The sequence below is a fragment of the Pithys albifrons genome, chromosome 4 (assembly GCF_047495875.1).
Source record: "Pithys albifrons albifrons isolate INPA30051 chromosome 4, PitAlb_v1, whole genome shotgun sequence".
Lineage (NCBI taxonomy): Eukaryota > Metazoa > Chordata > Aves > Passeriformes > Thamnophilidae > Pithys > Pithys albifrons.
In genome coordinates this window covers 91724618-91748689 of record NC_092461.1, presented here as the reverse complement: position 1 = coordinate 91748689, position 24072 = coordinate 91724618, and the positions used below count along the sequence as shown (strand labels likewise).

The following is a 24072-nucleotide window of genomic DNA, read 5'->3' as shown; positions in this document are numbered from 1 at the left end:
TTCCCTCAAATTTGCTCACGTTTGAGTCAAATCACTTCTAGTTATCACTTGAGAAAATTAGATAGAACTTGTTAAGGAAAGTCACTTACTGCTTTCTATACAGTTTAGATAACAGATCCACACAGCTTACTATCATGCCTTCAACACAGATCAGCAGAAGACACATAAAGAAACTTAGCTGCTGATTTAATGCAATTACCATTAAATTCTTTACAACCATTAAAACTGACAGCTAATTGCATAAATACAGACTCAGACCTTTGCCCTTACCAAGCTCAAGGAATAGGATTTTCCAAAAAAGGCTGAGCAAATAAAACTTCTACAGTATCAGGTGGAATTGCATTTAATCAGAAACTCTGAAAAATTAAATTCTTCACCTATCACATGGCAGTCTTCCAAACATATGCAAGAGTGTTTTTGGAACATGGTATATATACTGCTTTTGAAAACTATTAATCTGGACATACCATTCCTGGACAGGTAAGGCAAAATCCTGGACTTTTTTATGGATGGATTTTTTTTTTTTACTTCAGGTTCAATAAGACTAGACAATCTCTCTGCCTTTAGTTGGTGTTGAGAAATATTGTCAGACCATCAAAATCAAGGTAATGAAAAGGGCTGGCTTATTTTGTTCAGAAATACTCTGCATTGACAAGACTTCACTAACCATAATAAATTACCTATATACACAAGTTTATTAAATTTCCCACAAAAACAATGACAAAAATAAGGATGTGCAGCCAAATTTCAGCACAAAGCACATTTCCAAAATTTCAAATTCCCCGAAAGAAGAGTTCTGAATAACTCTTCTAGTTGTATCACCAACTTTCTATTTGACTTCACACAGAAGTAGCAATCAAAGGCAATAGGTAATAAGAAGTAAGAAAAATCAGTCCTATTTTGAGGACTACATTTATTCTAGAAATACATATAATCAAGAAATTAGAACATATCTTAAAGATCAGAGCTGTAAGTCAAAACCAAAAAGCTTCAGTTCTAAAGTAATCCAAACATACCTACAATGAAAACATTTACCTGCTATTAGCTTTTGGAGGGTACTCTTATCTCCATTAACAGCAGCAGCATGCACTTCAGAAGCTAATGAGGAACCACTGAAGAGGCAGTTTGCTGAAATATTCATACTCTTTCAAGGTATTAACCATAGGTCAGAACTGCACCACCACCATCTTTTGCAGGAATTCAGTTCTAGGAAAAAACCAAAACCACAACAATAAAACAGAATTAATTTTACAATGAGCCATTAAAATGACTCAAACAATGCTAAAGAGAATAAACTGTTCAGTTAAAACCAAAAAGAACAAACATGTTACTTATCTGTGGATTAAATCTAACTCTAGCTAAAATTCACCAGGAAAAAAAGATACATTAAGAACATACACACATATATATTGCAGTTTCATTGTTTTAAACATCAATTTCAGTCAATAAGCTTTGCAAAAGTCTGCAAATAGGGTAATGCTTAACTACAAACCCAAGAGACTGTTCTTCAGAGTATTGCCACTTAACGCTTCAATTCAGTACCCAATGAAGTTTGTTATCATGTATCAACTTGTTACAATGCTCCAGTATAGAACACAGAATATGCTGACCTGGAAGTTGGGATCTTTGAAGCGCAGCTCCTGGCTTTGTACAGGAGCATCCCTAAGAATCACACCATGCGCCTGAGAGTATTGTGCAAACACTTCTTGAACTCTGTCAGGTTTGGTATTGCGACCATTTCCCTGGGGAGCCTGTTCAGTGCCCAATCACCCTGGGGATGAAGAACCTTTTTCTAACAGCCAACCTAAACTTCTTCTGACACAACTTCAGGCCATTTCCTTGAGTTCTGTCACTGGTCACCACAGAGAAGAGATCAGTGCCTTCCCCTCCTCCTCCCCTCACGAGGCAGTTGGTCTGCAATGAGGTCTCCCCTCAGTCTCCTCCAGGCTGAACACACCAAGTGCCCTCATCTGCTCCTCATACGGCTTCCCCTCAAGGCCCTTCACCATCTTCACTGCCCTCCTTTGGACACTCTCTAACAGCTTAATACCTTTCCTATATTGTGGTGCCCAACACTGCACACAATATTCAAGGTGAGGCTGCCCCAGTGCAGAGCAGAGCAGGACAATCCCCCGGGCGATGCTGTGCCTGATGCCCCCAGGACACGGGTGTCCCTCCTGGCTGCCAGGGCACTGCCGACTCATATTCAACTTGCCATCGATCATGACTCCCAGGGCCCTTTCCATGGCTCTGCCTTCTAACATCTCATTCCCCAGTCCGTATGTACATCCAAGGTTGTCCCATCCCTCGTACAGAATCCAGCACTTCCCCTTCTTGAACTTCATACAGCTGGTGATTGCCCAGTCCTCTAATCTGTTGAGTCTCTCTGCAGGGACTCCCTGCATTCAAGGGAGTCAACAGCTCCTCTCAATTTAGCATCGTCAGCAAACTTGCTTAGTATCCCTTCCAATCCCTCTTAGCCTGTCATTGGTGCTGAACAACAAAGGAAGTGTTCAACATCCCTGTCTTGTCTCTGTCCCCAACTGTGAGGTGACCATCTTCATCCTGTAATGGGCTGATTTTGTTTCTTGCGCCACCTTTTGCTATTCATGTATTTAAAAAAATTCCTCCTATTGCCCTCCACATTTCTGGCCAGCTTCAACTTCAGTTGAGCTTTGGCCACGTAAATTTTGTCCTACAGTGGCAAGGAGCATTTCTGAATTTCTTCTGTGCCACCTGACTTTGCTTCCACTTCTTTTTATGCCTTAGCTCCACAAAAAGATTCCTGCTTAGCCAAGCCAGCCTTCAGCCTCATCTGCTTCATTTCCAACATTTTGGAATCACATGCTCTAAGATGGCTCTTAAAAAGTGACCAGCACCGATGGACCTCAGCACCTTCAAGAGCCTTTTCCAGGGGACTTTACTAACTAGTTCCTACATATTCTTTACATTTTACCTTTCCACAAACAAATAAACTAAAATATGAGACATCCAGGGGCAGCAGTGTAAAATTCAGAAAATGCCAATGAACTTAGTAAAACACCAAAAGCATCCTGTTTATATCAACAGTAACTTTTACATAACATAGACTGCATGCAGAAAAAAATTGGTAACAAAAGATGTTCACAGTTTTCAGATGCAAACAACAGCTGCATCTGCATAAAGTGACAGTAATCATAAAGATAAGAGAAGCCATCTATTATCTCTGCAGCAATTCCCAGTACAGCATCATAACTCCATTGAAAGAGCTAATTCTGCATCAGAGAAGTTCTGAAATACTAAGAGAAACTATAAAAGGGAAATGTGTGAATTTCCTCAGATATTTCTCTCATGTATATGAGAAACAAATTAATTGCTATCTCGAAGACTTGTTTTATAAAGATCCTCATTAACAAAAAATGAGGCATTTATTCAATAAAAATCAAGAAATAAGTACAAGATCTGCTCATAAAAAGTTACATGACTTACATTATCTGTAATATATATCATATTACCAGAATCAGGTAAATAATTTACTTTTCTTCTTTAAGCTAACATGTAGAAAAGTATTAGCCTTGTCAAGTCACGTGAAATGAAAGGACATTCATACGGACACCAAGACTTTTTCAGGTATGGGAAATTTCACACCAAAATACAGGAAGTTTACTTTGCATTACACAGATAATTAGAATTACATAATTTTTCTATTCAGCAAAAGAAAAAGTTGTTAAAATTTAAACACAATCACTCCATCAAATTTTATTGATACAGTTTCCACGTGAAGAAAAAGCTGTGAAAAAATATCAAAGATCTTTCAGATGTGAGTTAATTCAGAAGATAAGACACTCATTCTAATGATTGAAGAGCACAAATTCTTAAGGTAGTCATAGCAGAAATAGGGGGCGGTCCCGTGGTGTAAAGGAGAGCACTCTGGACTCCGAATCCCAAGGACTTGAGTTCTAGTCTCAGTGGGGACCGTCCCCTGGCAGTTCAATGTCTCCCTGCCATCCGATCCCGTCAGATCTCGGATGCTCAGCAGGGTCAGCCCCGGTTAGTACCGGGTGTTGTGACAGTCCCGAGGACTTCACTGTCACTCTCCAAGTTTGCTCGCCCGTGGCAAATGGATCCTTAGGAGTTAAACGGTGGGGCCAGTTCTGCGCACTCTGTGCCTGACCTAAAAAATCCACTGTGCAGGCTGGAAGGGCACACCCACGTGGGGAGAGCCCTGCCCAAAGCTTCGTTCGCGAAGTCTGGCCATACAATACACAACACATAGCAGAAATGATAAAAGCCAAGTTTCAACTTCAGACTGTAAAAACCCTACATGATCTGTGGGTTTATACAAATATAATATATATGGGGTGGGGGCGGGTCAGCTCACAAAACTGACTGGCCACAAGGTTTTTGCAGGGTCACGCATAAAGCCGGAGCCTGTCAGGCTTTCTCTGAAACAGAGCCAGGCTTGACTTGGAAAAAGCTGATGCAAAGGGCTCTCTTTGCAATGGCGTTCCGCCTCGTTTCCCTCCTTACACTCGTGAATGTACTGGAAATATGACAAATGCAAAGCTTTCCATGATCGTTCTGAGACAGCTCTGCAAGGTCCCAGAGCATGTGTGTATTCTGTAAGGACTAAAGTTTTACTGGAAGAGGGCAAAGCCCCGAATTTAGAGCGTTCTCAACTTTCAGCCTTTAGAATTGACAGCGCAAACGTGTTGAAGCGCCAAAGGATAATCACCAACAATGACGCTCCACTTTAGCTGAAGTTTCCCATCCCTCCCACCAGCCCCCTGCCGACTCACACACAGACTTCCAAAAGGAGGAAAGTTGCTTCCCAAACTCCGAGGACACGAACACCACAGCGCGCACGGCGCCCGAACACCCCTCCTCGAATTCCCTGCGGCCAAACCCACGCCACCAGTCCCGGCGGCTGAAGGTGCACGGCGGGATCCCAGGGAAGCGCCGGGGGCTGGCAGGGACGGGGCAGGCGGGGACGGGGCAGCGGAGCCACATAAGGAGTCGCAGCATCCCATCCGGAGCGGAAGGGGGTGCGGTGTCGGGACACCCCCGCGCTCGGCCGGGAAGCGCTAACCCTGCCTCGCCCGGGCAGTGACAGCCTCCTGTCCTGTCCTCCCCCCCTCCCTGCCCGCCCCGCTGTCCTGGTCCTGCCCGCACCGCAGCTGCGCCCCTACCTCACCTCCTCCCCGCCCGCCTCTCATCGCGCCGCCGCCGCCTCCTCCCCGGTTCCGCCCCTCGGGCCGCCCCGGTGCGTTCTGGGATTTGCCCCTCCTCCCTCTCGCCTTTCCCTCTCCCTTCCCTCCCGTCCCTCCTCCCGCCCTCCCTTCCCGGAACTACGGGTCCCGGCGTGCCCCGGGAGCGCGGCGGAGCGCGGGGCCCCGCGGTGGAACTTGCCCGGGTGTTTCCTGGCGACGGGGGGAAGTGGAGGCGCCGCCGCGGGCAGTGGGAGCCGCGCTTCTCCCCGCTCCCTCCCGATCTACCATGAGACCCGCCATCTTCCCGCTGCTGCCTGACCCCGGCTGCCTCCTGCTGCTGCTGGTGAGAGCCGCGGGCCCCGCGCTGCCCTGCCCTTCCCTTCCCCGCGCCGGGTCGGGATGGGGCGCGGGGGCGGCCGGCGGGCCCGGCTCGGGCTCTGCCCTCGCTGCTCCCCGGCCAGCGGCACCTGCTCGGCGGGGAGGGCGGGGAGCGGCCCCGGCCAGGCCCGGCGCTGTGGTCCAGGCCGATGGGATGGGCTGCGCGCCCGGGTGGGGCCGGGCCGGGGCAGGGGCCGGGCGGGCGGTGCGGCCTCCCCGGCTGATCGGGGCCGGATCCCCGAGGGCAGGGCCGTCACGGAGCCTCTGCCAACACCTGAAAACAGGCTGTGGCCAGGCGCGATCGGCCGCTGCTCCCGGGCAGCGAGCGACAGGACGGCAGGACACAGCCCTGAGTTGCGCCAGGGGAGGTCCAGGCTGGACACCAGGAGGAATTCCTTCACAGAAGGGGTGATTAGACATTGCAATGAGCTGCCCAGAGAGGTGATGGAGTCACCGTCCCTAGAGGTGTTTAAGGAAAGACTGGACGTGGCACTCGGTGTCTGGTTCTCATGCTGTTGTTCGGTCATAGGTCGAACTCAATGGTCTCAGAGGTCCTTTCCAACCCAATTGATTCTGTGATCTTTGGTTGTCAGACTACAGCATTTCTTTTTATATATATATATAATTTTTTTTTGGCTGACTTTACATGCATGACCTAAGCCACCTTCCGGCTTTGCACATACACAAACGCAATCACTGATGTGTGTGCTCTGTGGAGATAAGTTGGCTGTGTTGTGCTCTCTCTTTTTTTTTTTTTTTTTTTTTTAATCCTTGCTTTTCCAGAGTTGTATTGGGCCAGATTCTGGGCCTTTCATAGCACAAGTGACTTGCAGAACTGCAGGGGACTTGTGTGATTAAATTTGAATAGGATTTTTCTCTTAGGATACTAATGTGTTTAATCAAGCTATTTTAAGCATTTGAGAGAAAAAAATTGGCCAGAAAATGAAGGAATAAATTGAGATAAAAGTAGATAGAGCTTTGGGGGTCCCAAGAGGAGTACATAGCTGCTAATGTATGAATTGGTTAGAAATGTGAGGACAAGTACTTAATGAGCAGTACAAGTACTCATTATCCCTTTGAAATGTGAACTTCTACCTGGATAAGCTCTGGTTAGATTATTACAAATGTGCTGTCGTTTCAGGCTTAGTAAATATATGTGTTGGTAGGGTTTGAAAAGAACACATTTGAAACGTTTATATATAGATGATTATTTATAGTGTGTAAACTCACTATATGACTATATGAGAGACTAAAGGAAGAATCTAATACTTTTTAGTGACATCTGTGTGTTCAGACATTGTTGCTTATGTGGTAGATTGGTTTTCAACACTATTTTAAATACAGAGACTAATGAGCAAAACCAAGGAGTGTGTACTGTTTAAAAATGCTATTTAAAAAGGCAAGTACAAGTCTGAAAAAGCAGGCATGAGTTAATGAAAGCATTTTTCTTTCTTTGTAGCACAGTTAATCAATGCTAATATAATATGCATCACTTAGAGATATGTTTGCCAACATAAAAAGTAGGAAATGGCTGTGCTCTGAACCTTACCCATGTGTTATTTGCTGTTTCTTTGTGTGTGAGCCATTCAAACCCATTTCTAATGTGACTTAAAAGAACTGTATGCATAAAACCTTAAGAATACAGATCAGAGTTGGTTTTTTAAAAAATGCAATTATTCATAATGTTACCTGTATAACTATTCAGCATCACATCAGCCATGGCCCTGTGTTGTAAGGTGTCTGATTACATGAATCAAGCCAGGGAGTCATTCCTTTTAACAAACTTACTAAGAGTTTTGGAAAAGTTGTCCTGAGCAGACTGGCAGTGGGAGAGGACCCATTTCCTTTAAAATGCCTGAAAAACTTGGTAGAAGTTGCTGTTTGGTTTCATCTTGCTATCGGAGACTTTGATAAAGTGTATCAAATTACCTTTAAAGTTTTGATAACATTGTTTTTCTTTTAACCAACTGTTCCTGGTTGCTTCAGTCCAGCAGTGCAGCTGTGATCTTGGCCTTCTGGTCTGCACCCAAAGGATATACCATCTAGCTGAGCCTCTTTGAGCATGGCATACTTTGTGGATAGTGAGCTTGTTAGTGTTACATCAGTGCTTCCTAGAACAGAATACACAATGATATGTAGCTGTGAAAACAGCTAACTAAGCTGGCCTTGCTTAGTAATAGTGATGTCAACAGATTTTCTTTACGTTTCCAGACTTTTGGATAAGCATATTTCTATGCTGCAAAAGAAAAGATACAATATGAGTATCAAAAGAATTTCTCTTGTCTATGAAAGTTTGACAGTAGGAGATCACTAAAATTTTGAAGGGCCTTGGGTCTCACTAATATTCTTCTTCCCTGGTCTCACTGAAGATTGGGTTGACAGGATGAAGATTGCAGTGCAAAGGGATACCTGCCAGTCCCAGCACAACCATTGTCCTTCCCACTTTTCAGCCTTTTGTCATTACACTGGGCTGCTGGAAGGTGAAAAGAGACTGGAGAGGGGACAGGGGAGGTATAGGCTGGCAGGACCCCTTCCTCACGGCCTGAGTGCAGGGGCCAGCAGGGCACAGTGCAGCTGTTTCCAAGACTAGAATAAGAGATGCATAGTAATGTCATGGGGGCCCTTGTAGATGATTGAGATGTTTCTGCTGTGTAGGTATGTTGCTTAATGCTGGGTAGGACAGGCCTTTAAGGTGAACTCAAGACAGTGGAATAAATGCTGATGGGAGAGTGGCTCATCACATTCTCCCCTAAGGCAAGGTGTGGTTCCTTGCCTTTGCTCTAACCAGTCATTCTGTAGCTTTACTGTAGTTGCAGTCGGGTATACTCTTCCTATAAAGAAAATTCTGGAACAAGACACTGTTGCACATGGTACTTCTGCCTGTGTTTGAAAGACATTCGTTGTATTGCTCACTGCTTCCCTGGGAGGCTCATGCACAGTGTCCCTGAGCAACAGCTGTGACAAGAGGAAACCACCAACGGATAGGGAAGGGAATTAAGGGAGAAGTTCTCTAACAGGGTAAAAATCTGTAGGGTAATGTTTCTGTTTCTTGTTTTACTGCCTCTACCTTTCATGTCTTGCTAATATGACACCAAGTACCCAAACAGTGAAAGTAAAATACAATAAAATTACATCTTTTAGCATAATGTTAAATGTGTAGTAAGTTGCCCAAAGAGAAGTTTAACAGTCTGCACAATTTATGTACAGAGCATATTTCTGTGCATTTGCCTCTCTCCATGTTTATGTTAAAACCCAAATCTTACAATTGGGAATCCTGCTCAAAATATTCTATTCTGAATTTGAGCATTAGTCAAAAATTGTAGTTACAGGCAAAGTTTAGACTAATCAATCTTATACAATGAAAGGAGTTTCCCCCAAGAGTAGCATGGCACTTCTGAGTTGTCATCAGTCATGGTCTCTAAAGAGTGAAATGATAGTTAACTGAGGAACTTGCCCTGGGTTGGTGAGAGGAAGCAGGGGAGTCTTGCATTCTTCTTGCTATGCCATGTCATGGGCAATTTTCCTTTTTGAAGTGCTCAGAAGGGAAGAGAGAAGAAACCAAACTGTTTCTTCATACAAGACTTGGACAATGCTGAAAAATGTATAAATGAGTTATTGACAGTAAGAAGTCAGACGCAGTTGCCGCTGGCTGAAGAACACTGTGGTGACACACTTCTTTGGTATCTTTTGATATCCTTACTGTCCTCCTCCATAACCTGCCTTGCTTTTTGGTTGGCTGCTTTTTTCTGGGCTTTTTAGTAGGACAGCTTTCTTCAGCAAAAGGCTGGTCCTCATATTTCTTTTTAAGAAAGCAGAATTACCACATCCTGTGTGTTTTAATCAGACATATTTCTTTTGAAAGACTTAAGGATCATAAGATGCTATTCAGGAGGATCAATTGTTTACTTTGCAAGCTCTTTTGTAAGCCTCACTTGTACAGCTTCCAGATACTTGTTTGCTTAAAGGGAGGGAATTGTCTCGTGCAAAAGGCAAGTGTACAGACATGCTGTAAATTTTAGACCAGCCCTTCTTCAAAAACTCTTTAAGAGAGTCTGGAGGTACATTCAAGAGTAAGTACTTCAGTAATGGAGTGGGTTTGGATGCATTAGCAATAACTTGTTCATTGTTTTCCTCCACCCCATTTAAGAGTGATTTCTCTAGTGATGTAGAGGAGGAAACACAGGAACACTTGGAAATGTAAACAGAAGCAACATAGGGTGTAGATAACAGAGCATAAGGAATATTTTCTCCAAACTGGAGAAAATGCCCCCTGAGAAGTAGAGGAGGACAAGTGCATTATAAAGAATTAGGAAGGGAAGTGAGATCAAAATTCCTCCTGAGAGTTCTACTTTTACCCTCCTTTTCTCCCTTGATATGTCTTCCTTCATTGGAAGCATCCTAACTGTTGGTAGAAACACATGGAATTTTCTTTTTCAAAACAGTTAGTAATGTCAACCCTTCATGTAGTGTAATTAAAAACAAATAAATGAGATTTTAGAATTTTGATTAACTGTAATTTTATTTTTAAATTCACTGCCTCTCAGATATTTCTTTTTACATTGTTAAGAATTACTCTGTGAAGTTATGATTATACTAAATTCTACATCAGAATGTTTTTTTTCACTGCTGGTTGAGGATGCTTTGTTTCTCCAAACCAGCTGTAGGACTGTGTCCGTATTAAATTATGTACTGGTGATTACAAAAAGTGCCTTTCAAAAAGCAACAAAGTATATTGTAAAAGAATTCCATATTTTTTCTTATTTTCATATGTGCTACTACTGAGAAACTGTGTGTGTGTGTGTGTGGCTCGGCTTTGCGAACGAAGATTTGGGAAGGGCTGTCCCCACGTGGGTGTGCCCTTCCAGCCTGCGCAGTGGATTTTAGGTGAGGCTCAGCGTGCGCAGAACTGGCCCCACCGTTTAAGTCCTGAGGTTCATCTGCCACGGCCGAGCGAGCTTGGACAGTGACAGGGAAGTCCTCAGGACTAGAACCTACAGCACCCGGCATTTCCCAGGAGGTCTCCCATCCAAGTACTAATCCGGGGCTGACCCTGCTGAGCTTCCGAGATCTGACGGGATCGGATGTCAGGGAGGCATTTAACGAGAAACTGACTACCTTGATAATACACCCTTTAAAGCTGAGAGCCATTCATGCCATTAAAGCATGTTCAAAGTCACAGTACTGTGTCCTCCAGAAAAACTCTTGTGACTTGACGCCTCTTCCTGGGAATGACCCAAACCTGGAAGCGCTTTGAAATGCCTGCACAACCCCCTTTAATCTGGTAGTGGTCCACAAGATCTGCTTTTTGTGTTGCTGGTAGAACATAAATGTTATCTCGTTGGCTGCCACAGCACAAAGCAAGATGGAAAGTGCAGAGGTCTGTATCTTAGGCCACATAGTGGTTGGAATAGTGACAGCAGTGAGGACACAGCATCATATGTGGTTCTCTAAAGGGAGGTGCTCTGTGCATGCCTTCAGCAATAATTGGTTCTCAGGTAGCTGTATATGCAGCACAAGGTTTCTGCTGAACACAGTAAATCTTCTGTTCATCTATTTTTAGTGTAGTAAAGTGTTCTAGTTTTCTTCCTTCCTTTTTTTTCTTGACCTATTAGTCTGGCTTTAGCAAGGAAGCTTTAATACAGTGGTGTTGAGTTTCACCATATACACCTGATAGGATCGAGTTGTAGAGTTCTGGTTTTTGATTTGCACTGGAAGTTTGATCATTTAAATGGGAAGGGACCTCTGAAAATCATCTGGTCTTACTCCCTGCTCAATGCCAGACTAAGAGGGAATTTTTCCAGTCATCCTATATATCCAAGGTGGAAGTTTTGTAACTTCCCTGGGTACCCATTTTAGTGTTGGATCAAAACGTTGTTGAAAGTTTTCTCTGAGAAAATCTGTCTGGAGGTGTAGATTGGGTACAATGCCTCTAGTCCTGTCACTGCATCTTTGAGAAGAGTCTGGCTCTGCCTTCTCTGTAATCTCCGATTAGGTCACTGGTAGCAGCAGTAATAACTTCCTCTTCTGAAGAAAGAGTAAATGCCTCTCCTTGTATAACCTGTTCTCCAGTCACTACTCAGCTTCATGACCATCTGCTGGACTTCACTCTCATGTTAATGTCCTGTACAGACCGTCCAAAAGCTGGGCTGAATCCTTCAGATGTGGTCACACAAGTGCCAAATGGAGGGGAAGAGTCACTTTCCTTGGTCTGCTGGCTACACTTTTGCAAACACAGCCCAGTGTGCAGTTGTCTTTCCTTCAAGGGTCATGCTGCTGACTCCTCTTCCACTTGCTTCTCAATACCTTTTCTGCAAAATTGTTTTTCTATCTGGATGGCTCCCAGCCTGTGTGTGATTATTCCACCTGAGATGCAGGACTTGCCTTTGCTGGAGTTGACATTTCTCCAGACAGTTGTGGGATCTCTCTGAATAGCAGGTCTCCCCTCTAGCTTCTAAACTGCTTCACCCAGTTCCATATCCTTGGGAAGCTGCTGAGAGGGCAGTCTGTTTCATGGTTCTGTCATGAGTAAAGACAAACCTTACGCTCAGTATTGATCTGGAAAAACTCCATTAGAGGCCACTTGGACATGGTATCTTTGGTTACAGCCCTTTGAGCTCAGCAGTTCAGCTGCTGCATCACTCACGTTATAGTTCACTTATTTAGTTCATGTATGACTGATTTGGTCTAAGCATACTTTGAGACACTGTGTTCAAAGCTTGCTAAGGTCAAGGCAAGCAATTTAGAGTATTCCTCTCATTTACAGAGCTAAATGCCTCACTACAGAAAACAGTCAGATTGATTTACTTATTCCACATATGCACTGGATAGATGTGGCTTTTGGAATGAAAATTAGTCTCTGTAACTGTCCTGGGTTGAACTGGCAAAATGCCAACTTGTTCAGGACAGAGTGAAAAGGGTTCCTCCTCCCCCCCAACCAGCTAAGGGAAAAAGAAGAGGGAGAGGAAAAGAAAAAACCTTCAAACCAGGTTTATGCTGAAACTAACTACATGTATTTATACAGAAAAGAGAAAATTAAGAGGAAAATACAATATAACACACACTTACACAAGTTATGTATAACAAGAAATAATTTCCCACTTCTCAGTAAACTACAAATCATTCTAGAGAAGTCAATTCTTCAGAGACAGACTTAAGCAGAGAGAAAAGCTAAGAACAAACATTTTACTTCCCTAAGATAACATGATGGTAAGCTGGTGCTCCGGGCTTGGGCCTCCCCATCACTCCTGGGACGGCAGAGTGTCTTGCTGGCACCACAGCTGTGAGGCAGCTGAACAAGCCACTCCCACACACTGGATTTTACACCCTTTGAGATGATGTGGTATGGTATGGAATACAATATTATTGGCTGGAAGAAGTCAGCTGTGAGCTAGCTCAACCCAGTTTAAATCAGCTGACAATCCTAGGCCTAGCTCAACTTTAAAACCTAAATTTAGGCCCACCTGGCCAAATCCATAACAATAACTCTCCTGGTGACCCAGGAAAATACATTTGGTCTGGGTCTGTGGCTCTCCGTACATCCCATTTGCCTGAGAGCTTTCTAACTTGGTCTCCTGCTCATGTGGGTAATGCTGCTGTTCCCTAGTTCTCTACCAGAAGCCTCAGGACTCATCACTAGAAAATCAAAGACAACACTGAGTGTCTAAGCCTTTTCCATGTACTTTGTCATTATGTCCCCTGCTAGTTGAGCAGCAGGCCTGCAATTTTCTTACTCTTCATTTTGTTGCCAGCGTACCCGTAGAAACCTTCTGCATTACCCTTAAGTTCCTTCTCTCAGCTCCAGCTGAGCTTGGACTGCTGCCTGTTCAAGCACTGTTTTTCTACTCCTACAAAGTATTTATTTGCTTACCTCTACCTCTGTGTGCTTCCTTTTTTTCTTTTTTTTTTTTAAACTCATCCAGAAATTCTGTCTTCTGCCACACCAGTTCTTGCACAGTGAAGTGAATTGGGTTTGTACTGCAAAGAGCTAGTCCTTGAAGATGGACAGGCTCTCGTGGGCCCTTTTGGCCTTCAGAGCCATGTTCTATGAGTGGCCTGAATTGTTATTAAGACCTGAGTGCCTTCAGGTCTTGTTGCTTTATTCAGTGGTTCTGTAAGATACTCTTTATTAAAAGTAACTATCATAGTAGATTATAGATGGGATTTAGTGTGAGCCCCGGTTGTTGGTGACCTGTATGTGACAGTTTCAGCAGCAGCCATGAAGTGAAACACTGGAAGCCCAATGGCTTCCTTCCTGGAAGACATAAATTACCCCATTCTATGTGTTGGAGTCTCGCAGCTGCTTCACTTTGGGACCAAAATGAATGATAGGCTAACCCACTGGGAGATTGCAGCTATGTGTTTTGCTGCATTCAGTTTCAAAGGAATGTACTTCTCTGTGGCTTAGATTTCTGTAGTGACTGAAACTTTGTATTCATAAAAATGAACCTGAGGAGAAGGTAGGGATCTAGAGAGTTAAGTAAATGACCTGGTTCCTTCACATACTTTTTGCAGCCAGTATGTCTTCTGTCTTGTCTGGCATCGGTGGTTCTTGTCTGTGTTTCATTGAGGTGCATCCAAAAAAAAAAGTCTGTAAGGCTGTCAAGTTTTCTGAGTTTTATTTTCATAGATTTGTGAAAATGAGAAAAGAAGAGCAGTTTAATCTCTGTTGTAAGATAACTGGCAGTAAAGCTTATATTTTATCTCCAAGTGGATGTGTGTGGCAATTGGACATAAACATGGAGAGAACTTGTTCATTAGGAACTCTGCAAGGAAGTATTTTGAAAGGCAAGGAATAGGTGCCTGTTCCAATGGTCTCAAAAAAAGAAAACAACAGCTGTGATAGTGTTTTGCTGTTTCCCATGGCTGTCATGATTATGAAGTGATGATATAATTAACTTTCTCAAAAGCTTCACAAAGGGAAAGCTTTTCATTGATGTATCCATATTTGTAATCCCAGAAGTTTTTTGTTCCTTTAGTCAGTCTATCACTTCTGACTCTTATAGTTTATTGAAATCCCTTTTCATTGAAATCCTGAAAGCACTTAGCTCCTGTATTCTTTGCCAGTCTTAAAAGTTATGAATCTTCATAAACATGTATATGAAAAAACTTTTTTTCCTTTTTTCTTTTTTTTTCTTCCTTCTCCTCATTGAGTCAATTCACTTGGGATTTTGGACTGAACGACTGAAAGAAAAAGTGTTTGCCTCACAAATGTAATTAAGAGAGTATGTGGTGCAGGGGGTGAACAGTTAGGGGTTCTCTCCTACTAATGATCTGTTAATTAGTGAAGGAAGCTCAGGAGTGTGCAGGCCTCTCTGGAATTGCCTTTGAATGTCATGTAAAACTGCTCTGGTTAAAAAGGTAAAATTGCAGGGGAGGGAGGTCTTTTCCTTTTTAGCATTTTTTTTCTGTCGACATAGGCTAGCAGAATTTGCTAAACCGGGGCAAATACACACATACAGTTAGTATTATATAGCTGTTGAACATTATATTACAATAAATCCCTTGCTGAGGGTTTTGGTGACAGTTTTGGTCGCAGCAGTTTCTCCATGTTTGCTACACCAAGTTGGTTCACTGCAGAGCCCGGATGTCCAATACTTGTTCCCAGTTCAAGCACTGCACCCTGCTAATGTGTTCATACTATTTTTAGGACCAGTCCGGAATACCTGCTTGAATATTTTTGTGGGAGTCAGCTTGAAGCTGGCAGGTTTAATATTGGTTGAGGGAGGATAAACCAGCAATGGACTATCTCTGTATGATTTGTGCATTTCAAAATATTCATGGCATGTGTCTTGTCCTCTGCATTCTTTACTCTTCTGCTGTCCAGAGTCATCTAGGATAAATTGGCTGCGTGTGTGCAGGCCCTTTAGCAGCTGTTCAGGGTAGAAAGAAAACAGCTCCTATGCAGCCTGAATTAGCCACTCATTCCTCAAGGTACGTCCGGCTGTGGTGCCAAAGGTGAATTTTTCTCTTCAGGTTCAAGTAGCGTTGCTTTAATCAATGGTCTTCAATGGAAGAAAGCCAGGGAATTAATTTAACAGGTATCTTTTCTTTCCTCATTTAATTTGGAAGATTTTTCCAATGCCAAGTTGTCAGTGAGAATGCAGCTATGGAGTTGTATTTCTCAATGGCTTTACGGGATGGGCAAACACTTCACACGCTACCAACAGCTGCATCACAAAGAACTGGAGCTCGCTTTTGATAGAGCACAAACAAAACCTTAAGTTCCTGCTGAAATATTAGGAGATAATCTGAGGGAAACTGGCATCTCAATCATGTTGAAGGAAAACAAAAATCTGTGGCACAAGATGGATCTACAGGCTGGGCACAGAGTGGCTGGAAAGCAGCCAGGCAGAAAGGGACCCGGGGGTACTAATTGATAGGAAGCTCAACATGAGCCAACAGTGTGCCCAGGTGGCCAAGAAGGCCAATGGGATCCTGGCCTGGATCAAAAATAGCGTGGCCAGCAGGACCAGGGCAGTGATCCTTCCCCTGTACTCTGCGTTGGTGAGGCCACACCTTGAGTGTTGTGTTCAATTCTGGGCCCCTCAGTTCAGAAAGGATATTGAGGTGCTGGAGCGGGTCCAGAGAAGAGCTACAAGGCTGGTGAAAGGACTGGAGCACAAGTGCTGTGGGGAGAGGCTGAGGGAGCTGGGGTTGTTTAGCCTGGAGAAGAGGAGGCTCAGAGGTGACCTCACATCACTGTCTAGAACTACCTGAAGGGAAGTTCTGGCCAGGTGGGGGCTGGTCTCTTCTCCCAGGCACTCAGCAATAGGACAAGGGGGCACAGGCTCAAGCTCTGCCAGGGGAAATTTAAGTTGGAGATCAGAAAAAAAATTCTTTCCAGAGAGTAATCAGGCATTGGAATGGGCTGCCCAGAGAGGTGGTGGATTCACCATCCCTGGAGGTTTTTAAGGTGAGATTGGCTGTGGCACTGAGTGCCATGATCTGGTAAATGGACTGGAGTTGGAGCAAGGGTTGCACTTGATGATCTCGGAGGTTTTTTCCAACCCAATCGATTCTATGATTTTTTTCTCTTCAGATATTGGAAGTATTATTGCTAAAAGCTCTGGATCTGAGATTAATAAACAGGGGTGGTTGTGTCTGTGTTCATGTGCAGGTTAATTCTGGAGGAGATTGCAGGGTGTAATATGATCGTGTCATGCTAAAACTGGAAGAGGGCGAGAGTTTAACCTGAATGGCTGATTGTCATGGAATCATCCCTGTGTTTGCTGCTCTGCCTTAGGGGTGTTGCTCCTTTGTTTAGTTCTAATCGTCATTGTCTTTAGTGTCAAATAAGAATGACCCGAATCAAGGTGGCTGTGATTCTGTACTTTCAAAAGGGTTTTGTTGTCTGGAAGTACAAATTGGCAGCAGCACTGAGGGGAATGGTACAATTAAAGCAGTGTTATCAGACACTGGTTTGTCCACTTCTTTTTCCTTAATTTGTCTTTAGCGTACAAGTTAAACCAGTATGTTTTCCATTCTTTTGGGTGGGCTGGGTGAGGAGTATGACCCCAGCTGTATTTTTCATTTAAGCGTTTTGTTTTGTTTGCCTGTTTGTCACTTTTACTGCCCTCTTCCCCCCTCATTAACCCCAGTACCTCAGCTGCATGGTTTAAAGCAGTGCGGGGCCAGCATCCAGAGCTGCAGGATTGTGGTATTTCAGCTATAAATCGGAAGAATACATGAAATGCAGATTTCTCCAGCACTGCATTTTTATTATGCCACCTGACTGCTATTTTATCTAAATTGATTCTTAGGTATTTTTATCCTGAAGGGCTAATTGATGTGTGTTTACAGTAGCCCTTATTTTGGCAGTTGAGCAGTTGGTTTTGGTAATTCATTCCTACATTTAAAGCAAGTTCCAGCCTGAAAGGTAAAGCTGTACAGTGTTGTCTTTGCTAAAAGTTCACACTTCTCTTGATAATGCCAAGATCTGAGAACTTTATGCTTTGTAGCAGAGGAGTAAAAATGTATCTGCATTGCAATTATGTTGTGTAATTAATAAAAAGATAAGTGGCTGGAAGTGAGTGTTGACATTGATCATTTCACTTGAAATGAGTTGGTTTTGTTTTGAAGAATAAACTCAGTATGTATTAGAATCTACCAAAATAGAATTTGTGTTATTTTTGAAGCAGTAGAGTGTATGTAGGCACCAAGTATGGAAAATTCAATTAACCAGTAATATGTTCAGTCCTTCAGATTATTCCAAGGTATCCAACATTCATGTGACATGGGAAATATGGTTTCTTGTTGAAACACTGCATCTACTTTTGGTTTTCTCTCCAAGATTATGCTTTGAAGGAGAGATTCTGAATTCCGTGGCCACTCCTTCCACAGAAGGAGTTCCATGGAAGTTCTTGTTTCATTTTAATAAGTAGTTTCATCAGCAGTCAAGGAGTGAACAAACCATACATACATGTTATTAAAAAAGAAAGTGTCTAATTTCTTGTTCTGCAACATCCCTGTATGTAAAGACTGTAATAAAGGCCCCAGGAAAGACTGTAGAGGATCATAATGAGTAAGAGGGTAGTGTGTTGCTTTCTGTAATGGTCCATGTACCTCTCAAAACACAGTTATTAATAAGCCTTCTATTTGCACTCGACTGTTTATATGAAAGGACTCACAATTTCTTCTCTATTGTTACACATCAAAATAATTTCCAAAATATTTCAAGTCCAAGGTTTAAACTGTCTACAATAAATGTTTTTGGTAATGGGTTTTACATGTGATAGCAATGGCCCAAATACAGAACAGGGTCTTTTTAATTTTTTTGGTGAAAAAGGGGCAGCAAACTATTCTGCTCTTCTGGCCTTCCAGAGTCTTGACAAGACTGAGCTGCCCTTTATTTCATAGTGCTGGATCACACTTTAACAGGTTGAGAACCTTGAGGGTGCTGGTTTTCATATACAGCAGCAGCTGTTTAATTTGTGCTTATCATTTTAAAGATTGCATTTGTATTTTATGTGCTTTATTCCTTTTTGAAAGTGCATCTTTGCACTGTTGCCAAATAATCAGAGCAGTTGGTAGACATGGAAAAAAAAGTTATCAGAACATGAGGTTGTGGTTATTTCTTAGAAAGCTGCGCAAATTAGATCTTTTCTTTCAGGGGAATTCTTGCTGCTTGTGTGAAAGATGAAGTTTGGTATGTAAAATATCTAAAGGTTCAGAGTTTAGTGTCCTGGGGAGCAGAATTCATGGCTGTAAAGCTGTGAAACAGGCTTCAAGGGAGATTCCTGTTTCTGAGGATGTGGAGCACTCTGAACATCATTCACAAAGTAATGCAGTTGTTCAGACATCTGTTTACATCTCCTGTAGTGTATGGACTGTGTTGCCTCTAAGTGGACATTTAAGACATGGGAACCAGTGGAGATTACCCTTTTCCCTCCAGACCAAGAGGAATAACTAAAAATTACAGATGAACCTGAAAATCAATTGCAGGTCTTATCTCCGTAACACTTTTAGGCACACCTCATGTCATTTCTTGAGCCCTACCTTAAAGATTTCTATGAGAGACAGTGATCCATAGGTTTGTGCCCAGAGATTTAAGCTTTGGAATTGTGCTTGGGTCATGATTCTGCTATAACAGCTTCATGGGAAAATGCGGAGCATTGAATGGCACTTTGTGATACTGAGGTTGAATTTTCATCTCTGCAATGGAGTTTTTGAATTAACATCTTGTGTCTTCTAAGAATAGTTCAGAAACTGTTGAGAGGTTAATTTACCCATTTCTCTGGGAATCTTCAGTGCTTCAGGCCATTGAGAGATCTCTGTGGCTGTGAATCATTCCCAGTTGTACATGACACTCCTACAACTCCTTTGCTTCTGTGTTAAGTTCAGTTGTAGGAACCATCAGCTCTAAGTTCTTTGTCCTGATTTGGAGTTTCAAAGCAATGTAATTTGGATTTTCAAAGATATCATTATAAATTGTGATTTTTGGTGGTAGTGGTTTTTGGTTTTGTTTCCAGTATTTTCATTGGGAATAAAGTTCTTTGGTATTAATAAGACATGTAGCTACACCAATATTCCTTCCAGACACTTAAAATCAGAGTAGATGACAAGATATGTGGAGAAAAAAAATCACGTTACCACTTTTTAATGTGGTGTTCTCTGCCTAGTTCTGTGCAATTGTAGCACTGCTTGGTTAAATCAGTATAAAAGTGAATTGTCTGTCAAGGCTAAAGAAGTAAGTTTACTTTTCTAATATATATTATCTTTAGTTAGATATTTTTTCTGTTCTTACGAAAGTTAGTAACTGCACTCTTTAAATCTATTTTAAGGAGCTTCCCTTGAGCATTTTGTTTCCCTGATTAATATATGGTTTTTGAGTCAAGAATAATAGGAAGATGATTCTTTGTTACACATTTAAACATTGCTCTGAAAGCTAAAACATAAAGCAGAAGTGATTGTTAGTTAGTGTTTTGATCTAATACAGCTCTGTCTCATAGCCCTGTCATGAAAGCAGCTTCCATTACTAATGAAAATGCTGCATAATCAACAGGGATGGCAGCAGTCAGAGTTAGGAAAATGTTTGGGCACAGCCTGGAATCAAGTGGTGGCAAGAGCTGAACTGCTCTCACTGAGAGGGTGAAAAATGTCCCTTTTAATTTTTCCTCACCGATCTCTATTTACTGTTATCTCTCTCTGCTCTGAACTTTGGGGTTCATTGTAGGTAGGGCTTTTGGGAATGCTGCCAGCGAGATGCTCCTGATTGATGTTCTGAAGCCAAAACTCAGGGGCTCTCACAATGTCTGCCAGCATTGGCATTGCTGCCTCCTGGGATTGCTTTCAATTTGTATCATCCTAGAGCAGGCTGTAAAACCGTCTGCTTCCTGTTGTCCAGCAGTTTAATGCAGACCTCAGAGCAGCAGCAGATCAGGGGCATGAATAAAGAAAGAGGCACTTAGGGACTGAGAGTCAGCCACAGAGTCCTGTGGGGCTGGGACTTCAGGCAGGAACTTCAGCATGTCAGTCTGGATTAGAAGTGGGCTGGAGCTGGCTGGAGAATGTAAAATGGTTTTGTGTTAGAGGAGAAAGACAGTTTAGTTGTGTGCCTTTGAGATTTCCCAGCAGCAGGAAAAGGTAAATGGGAAGTTTAGCAACTGAAAATGAAGGCTGCTCTTGTTGGCTGCCTTGCAGGTGTAGTACTAATTAGAAATCATGTATGTATGGCCAGACTTTGGGAACGAAGCTTTGGGCAGGGCTCTCCCCACGTGGGTGTGCCCTTCCAGCCTGCGCAGGGGATTTTTTAGGAGAGGCACAGCGTGTGCAGAACTGGCCCCACCGTTTAACTCCTGAGGTCCTACTGCCACGGCTGAGCGAGCTTGGACAGTGACAGTGAAGTCCTCAGGACTGTCACAACACCCGGTACTAAGCGGGGCTGACCCTGCTGAGCATCCAAGATGTGACGGGATGGGATGGCAGGGAGACATTGAACTGCCAGGGGATGGTCCCCACTGAGACTCGAACTCAGGACCCAGGATTCAGAGTCCAGAGTGCTCTCCTTTACACCACGGGGCCACTCTTTAGAAATCATAACGCTCCAAGAATGCATTTCTGTATTCTTTGGACAGTTTGCTTTGGAAATGAGGACCTCTGTTTCTTTATGTGCATTAAAAAGTAAAACCATGGACTAAAATGTAACAGACCTGTTTTTATTTTCCTTTTCTTGTAGTTTCAAGATTTAAGCTGTTAAACTCTTCTGCAAGAAAGTGGCATGTAAAGTAGGATAAACCTGAAAAACAAATACTACTAAACCCATAGGCCTGTGTCTTGTGTCCAGTTAGCAATTAAAGATCAGCACTAACTGTTAAGAGTAAAATGTTGATAAAAGTTTGACCTGAATCTCCTGAATAACCTGTGGGCTTTATTAATTGGATGTGTGGAGTGGCAATTGAACAGCGACACTGTCAGTAGAAAGTGAGTTGAAACTGGGTGTGCTTTAATTTGCTCTTTGGGAAACAGATGTGAAACCTGGCAGAGGTTGCTGTTGGGGGTGACCTGAGTAGGTTTTGTCCAGGCTTGTGTGGCATTGCGTAGTGTCAGGGAAGGATGGTAAGAGCTTTCAGGTCTTTCATTAGAAACAATCAGAGTAAATCTCAGATAATTTGTAGTTACTCTTCAGACGTGACTGGTATTGGCTCTGAGAAGTGTTCCAAGTCATTGGCTAACTTTGTGAGGATCAAAATTTGATCAGAATACTAACATTTCTGTATTAATTAAACTTCCCAGTAAAAACATAGCAAGTGTTATCTTCAGAAACTTCCAGGAACCTGAGCCATGATGTTCCTGCTTTATTTGCCAGTGTTTCTGAGAACCAGAAGAGCAGAAATACATGTCATCTCCTCTTATTCCCTCCCCTCATATGAGCTAAATGTTATCTTTGTGAAGACATAGTGCAGTTCTTGACTTTTTCCCTCCAGCAATGTATTCTGTAAGTGCATAAAGCTTTCTGCATTCGTTTGGTTTAGTCTATAGTTTATCTTGTCCCTTTTCTTAGTGTTAAATGTCTCTGAGTAGATTATAAACTTGCTAATATAACTTGTGCAATTTCACTTAAGTATTTACTATTTTAATATTCTGCTCTATTTTTCAAAATATTTTTATTTCACAACTCTTTAGTTTTACCTTTAGATTTGCATAGTTTAAATATTTTAAAATAGAAATATGTATATACCAACTATCTATCTATCTATCTATCTATCTATCTATCTATCTATCTACACACCTAATTTTATCCAGTGTAAAGGCAGCAACCTCAGTTGTTTTCAGGTGTACTTACATAACCAGTTTTCCTTCTGAATTATTTTTTTCAAGATGCTTGCTTCAGTGAGTTTGTAGCTATCTTTTGACGTCAGTTTGAAAATTATTTTATTTCTTCAGGTACAAACATGAACAGTCATTCGTGTGTCCTTCTGCCATAGGTCAGTGGAATGCAAAATCTGCATTTAAAAGTAAAAAATTCTGAATACTTTTTTTAGCCAGTGTGTTTCCAGAACATGTGGTCAATACCTATTTTATAAAGTGTGTTGCTGATATTCAGAATTTATTTGCTCAAAAATGTCTGGTTTTCTGCCTATGGGTATAAAGCACAGGCCCCAAAAAAGGTCAAAAACAGTATCAAAACAGCATAACTTCTTAGTAATTAAATATGAATTTGTATTCCTTCATGTTCAATATTAATAGGGGTAATATTTAAACCCTCTTGCCTCTCATGGAACAGCAAGATTGCTGGGTCAGAAGGATGTGTTTTCTTCCTTACAGGCATTATACCTTAACGAAGGCTTCTGCTGAAGGGGGTCTTGCATATTTATTGACATTTCTTCAGGGAATGCTTTTTTCCCTGAGTCTTATCAACTTATGAAGAGTTTGGCACCTACTATTATTTAGTCAGTATAAAATGTTCAAGATGGTGATTATGAATATATTTGACAAAACAGAATTTCATACTTCTAGTGGAAAAGTATTTCAATTATCTCAGATTTTGTGCGACCTTTGGGGAAAGATGCTCTTTGTTTCAGCATTATTGCACTACAGTAATATCAAGGGGAGATAGGATACATGGCTTAATTTCTTTTTCACTTTCAGTATATGAAGATGTTCAGGGTATTTGTTTTAGTATTATTGTCTTAATACCTGCAGCTTGCACTGCATTTTTCCACAATAAGGGTTGAAAAAGCAATCACAATCTTCATTTGTGCTGTAAAGTAGTAGTAGTTTTGGTTCCTTTTTTCTAACTAAGATCTCACTAGTTAGTAGGGGGTGTCCTTTCATGGTGCAGGTAAATATTTGCATTGCAAGTGAAGTGTGTTGTTGCAATGTACAAATGTGGCTGCAGTTCCTGATCCGTTTAAGTGTATCTGCTCAGTAATGCAGCCGATTTCCCGACTGCAAATAATATGCTTATCTATCCTGTGTTTAATTTATGTGTAATTTATCCTATTAGATAAGATTTGTGTTTCTGCTGGAAAGCTATTCTAGAAAAGGCCATGTGGATTTAAGAAGTAGATACCTTGCCTTTTGTGTGTTTTTAGACAACACAAACTGCTGAACTCCCATGAAAACAGTTTCACCAAAACCCACTGTGGAAATTATTTCCAAGTGAATGGTAATGCAGAGCTGTGTGCAGCAGCTGAGAAGTTCCTGCTTTCTAGAGGCTCGTGTGGATTTTCTGTGTAAACAAGCATTGTCCAAGATTATAAGCAGGATAAGTAACTCTGGTCTTCAAGGTAATGAGAGATTGAGGCCTTGCAGGGCAGCTGAATAGAATCATAGAATCAGTTGGGTTGGAAGAGACCTCTGAGATTATCAAGTCCAACCCTTAATCCAACCCCACTTTGATTACCAGATCATGGCACTCACTGCCACGTCCACTCTCACCTTAAAAACCTCCAGGGTCGGAGAATCCACCACCTCCCTGGGCAGGCCATTCCAATGCCTGACATCTCTCTCTGTAAGGAACTTCTTCCTGATGCCCAAACTAAACCTCCCCTGGCAGAGCTTAAAC

The 24072-nt window shown here is 42.3% G+C and overlaps 2 protein-coding genes across 4 annotated transcripts in view; one reads left to right on the top strand and one right to left on the bottom strand.

Annotated features, from left to right (window-relative positions):
• INVS (inversin) overlaps nt 1-5235 on the bottom strand; it is a 95161-nt gene extending 89926 nt beyond the window's left edge. The window contains exons 1-2 of one of the 3 annotated variants that reach the window (XM_071554967.1): nt 5174-5235; nt 1036-1206 (exon numbers count right to left, since the gene is read on the bottom strand). In XM_071554967.1, the coding sequence (XP_071411068.1) occupies nt 1036-1141 (106 nt within the window). In that variant the 5' untranslated portion in view covers nt 1142-1206; nt 5174-5235. The other 2 variants (XM_071554968.1, XM_071554966.1) reach the window with 2 other exon arrangements.
• Nucleotides 5236-5262: 27 nt separating this feature from the next.
• The window catches only part of ERP44 (endoplasmic reticulum protein 44), a 59422-nt gene continuing 40612 nt past the window's right edge, over nt 5263-24072 (top strand). The window contains exon 1 of the mRNA XM_071554971.1: nt 5263-5532. Within this exon, the coding sequence (XP_071411072.1) occupies nt 5476-5532 (57 nt within the window). The 5' untranslated portion in view covers nt 5263-5475. The remainder of the gene's footprint in view (nt 5533-24072) is intronic.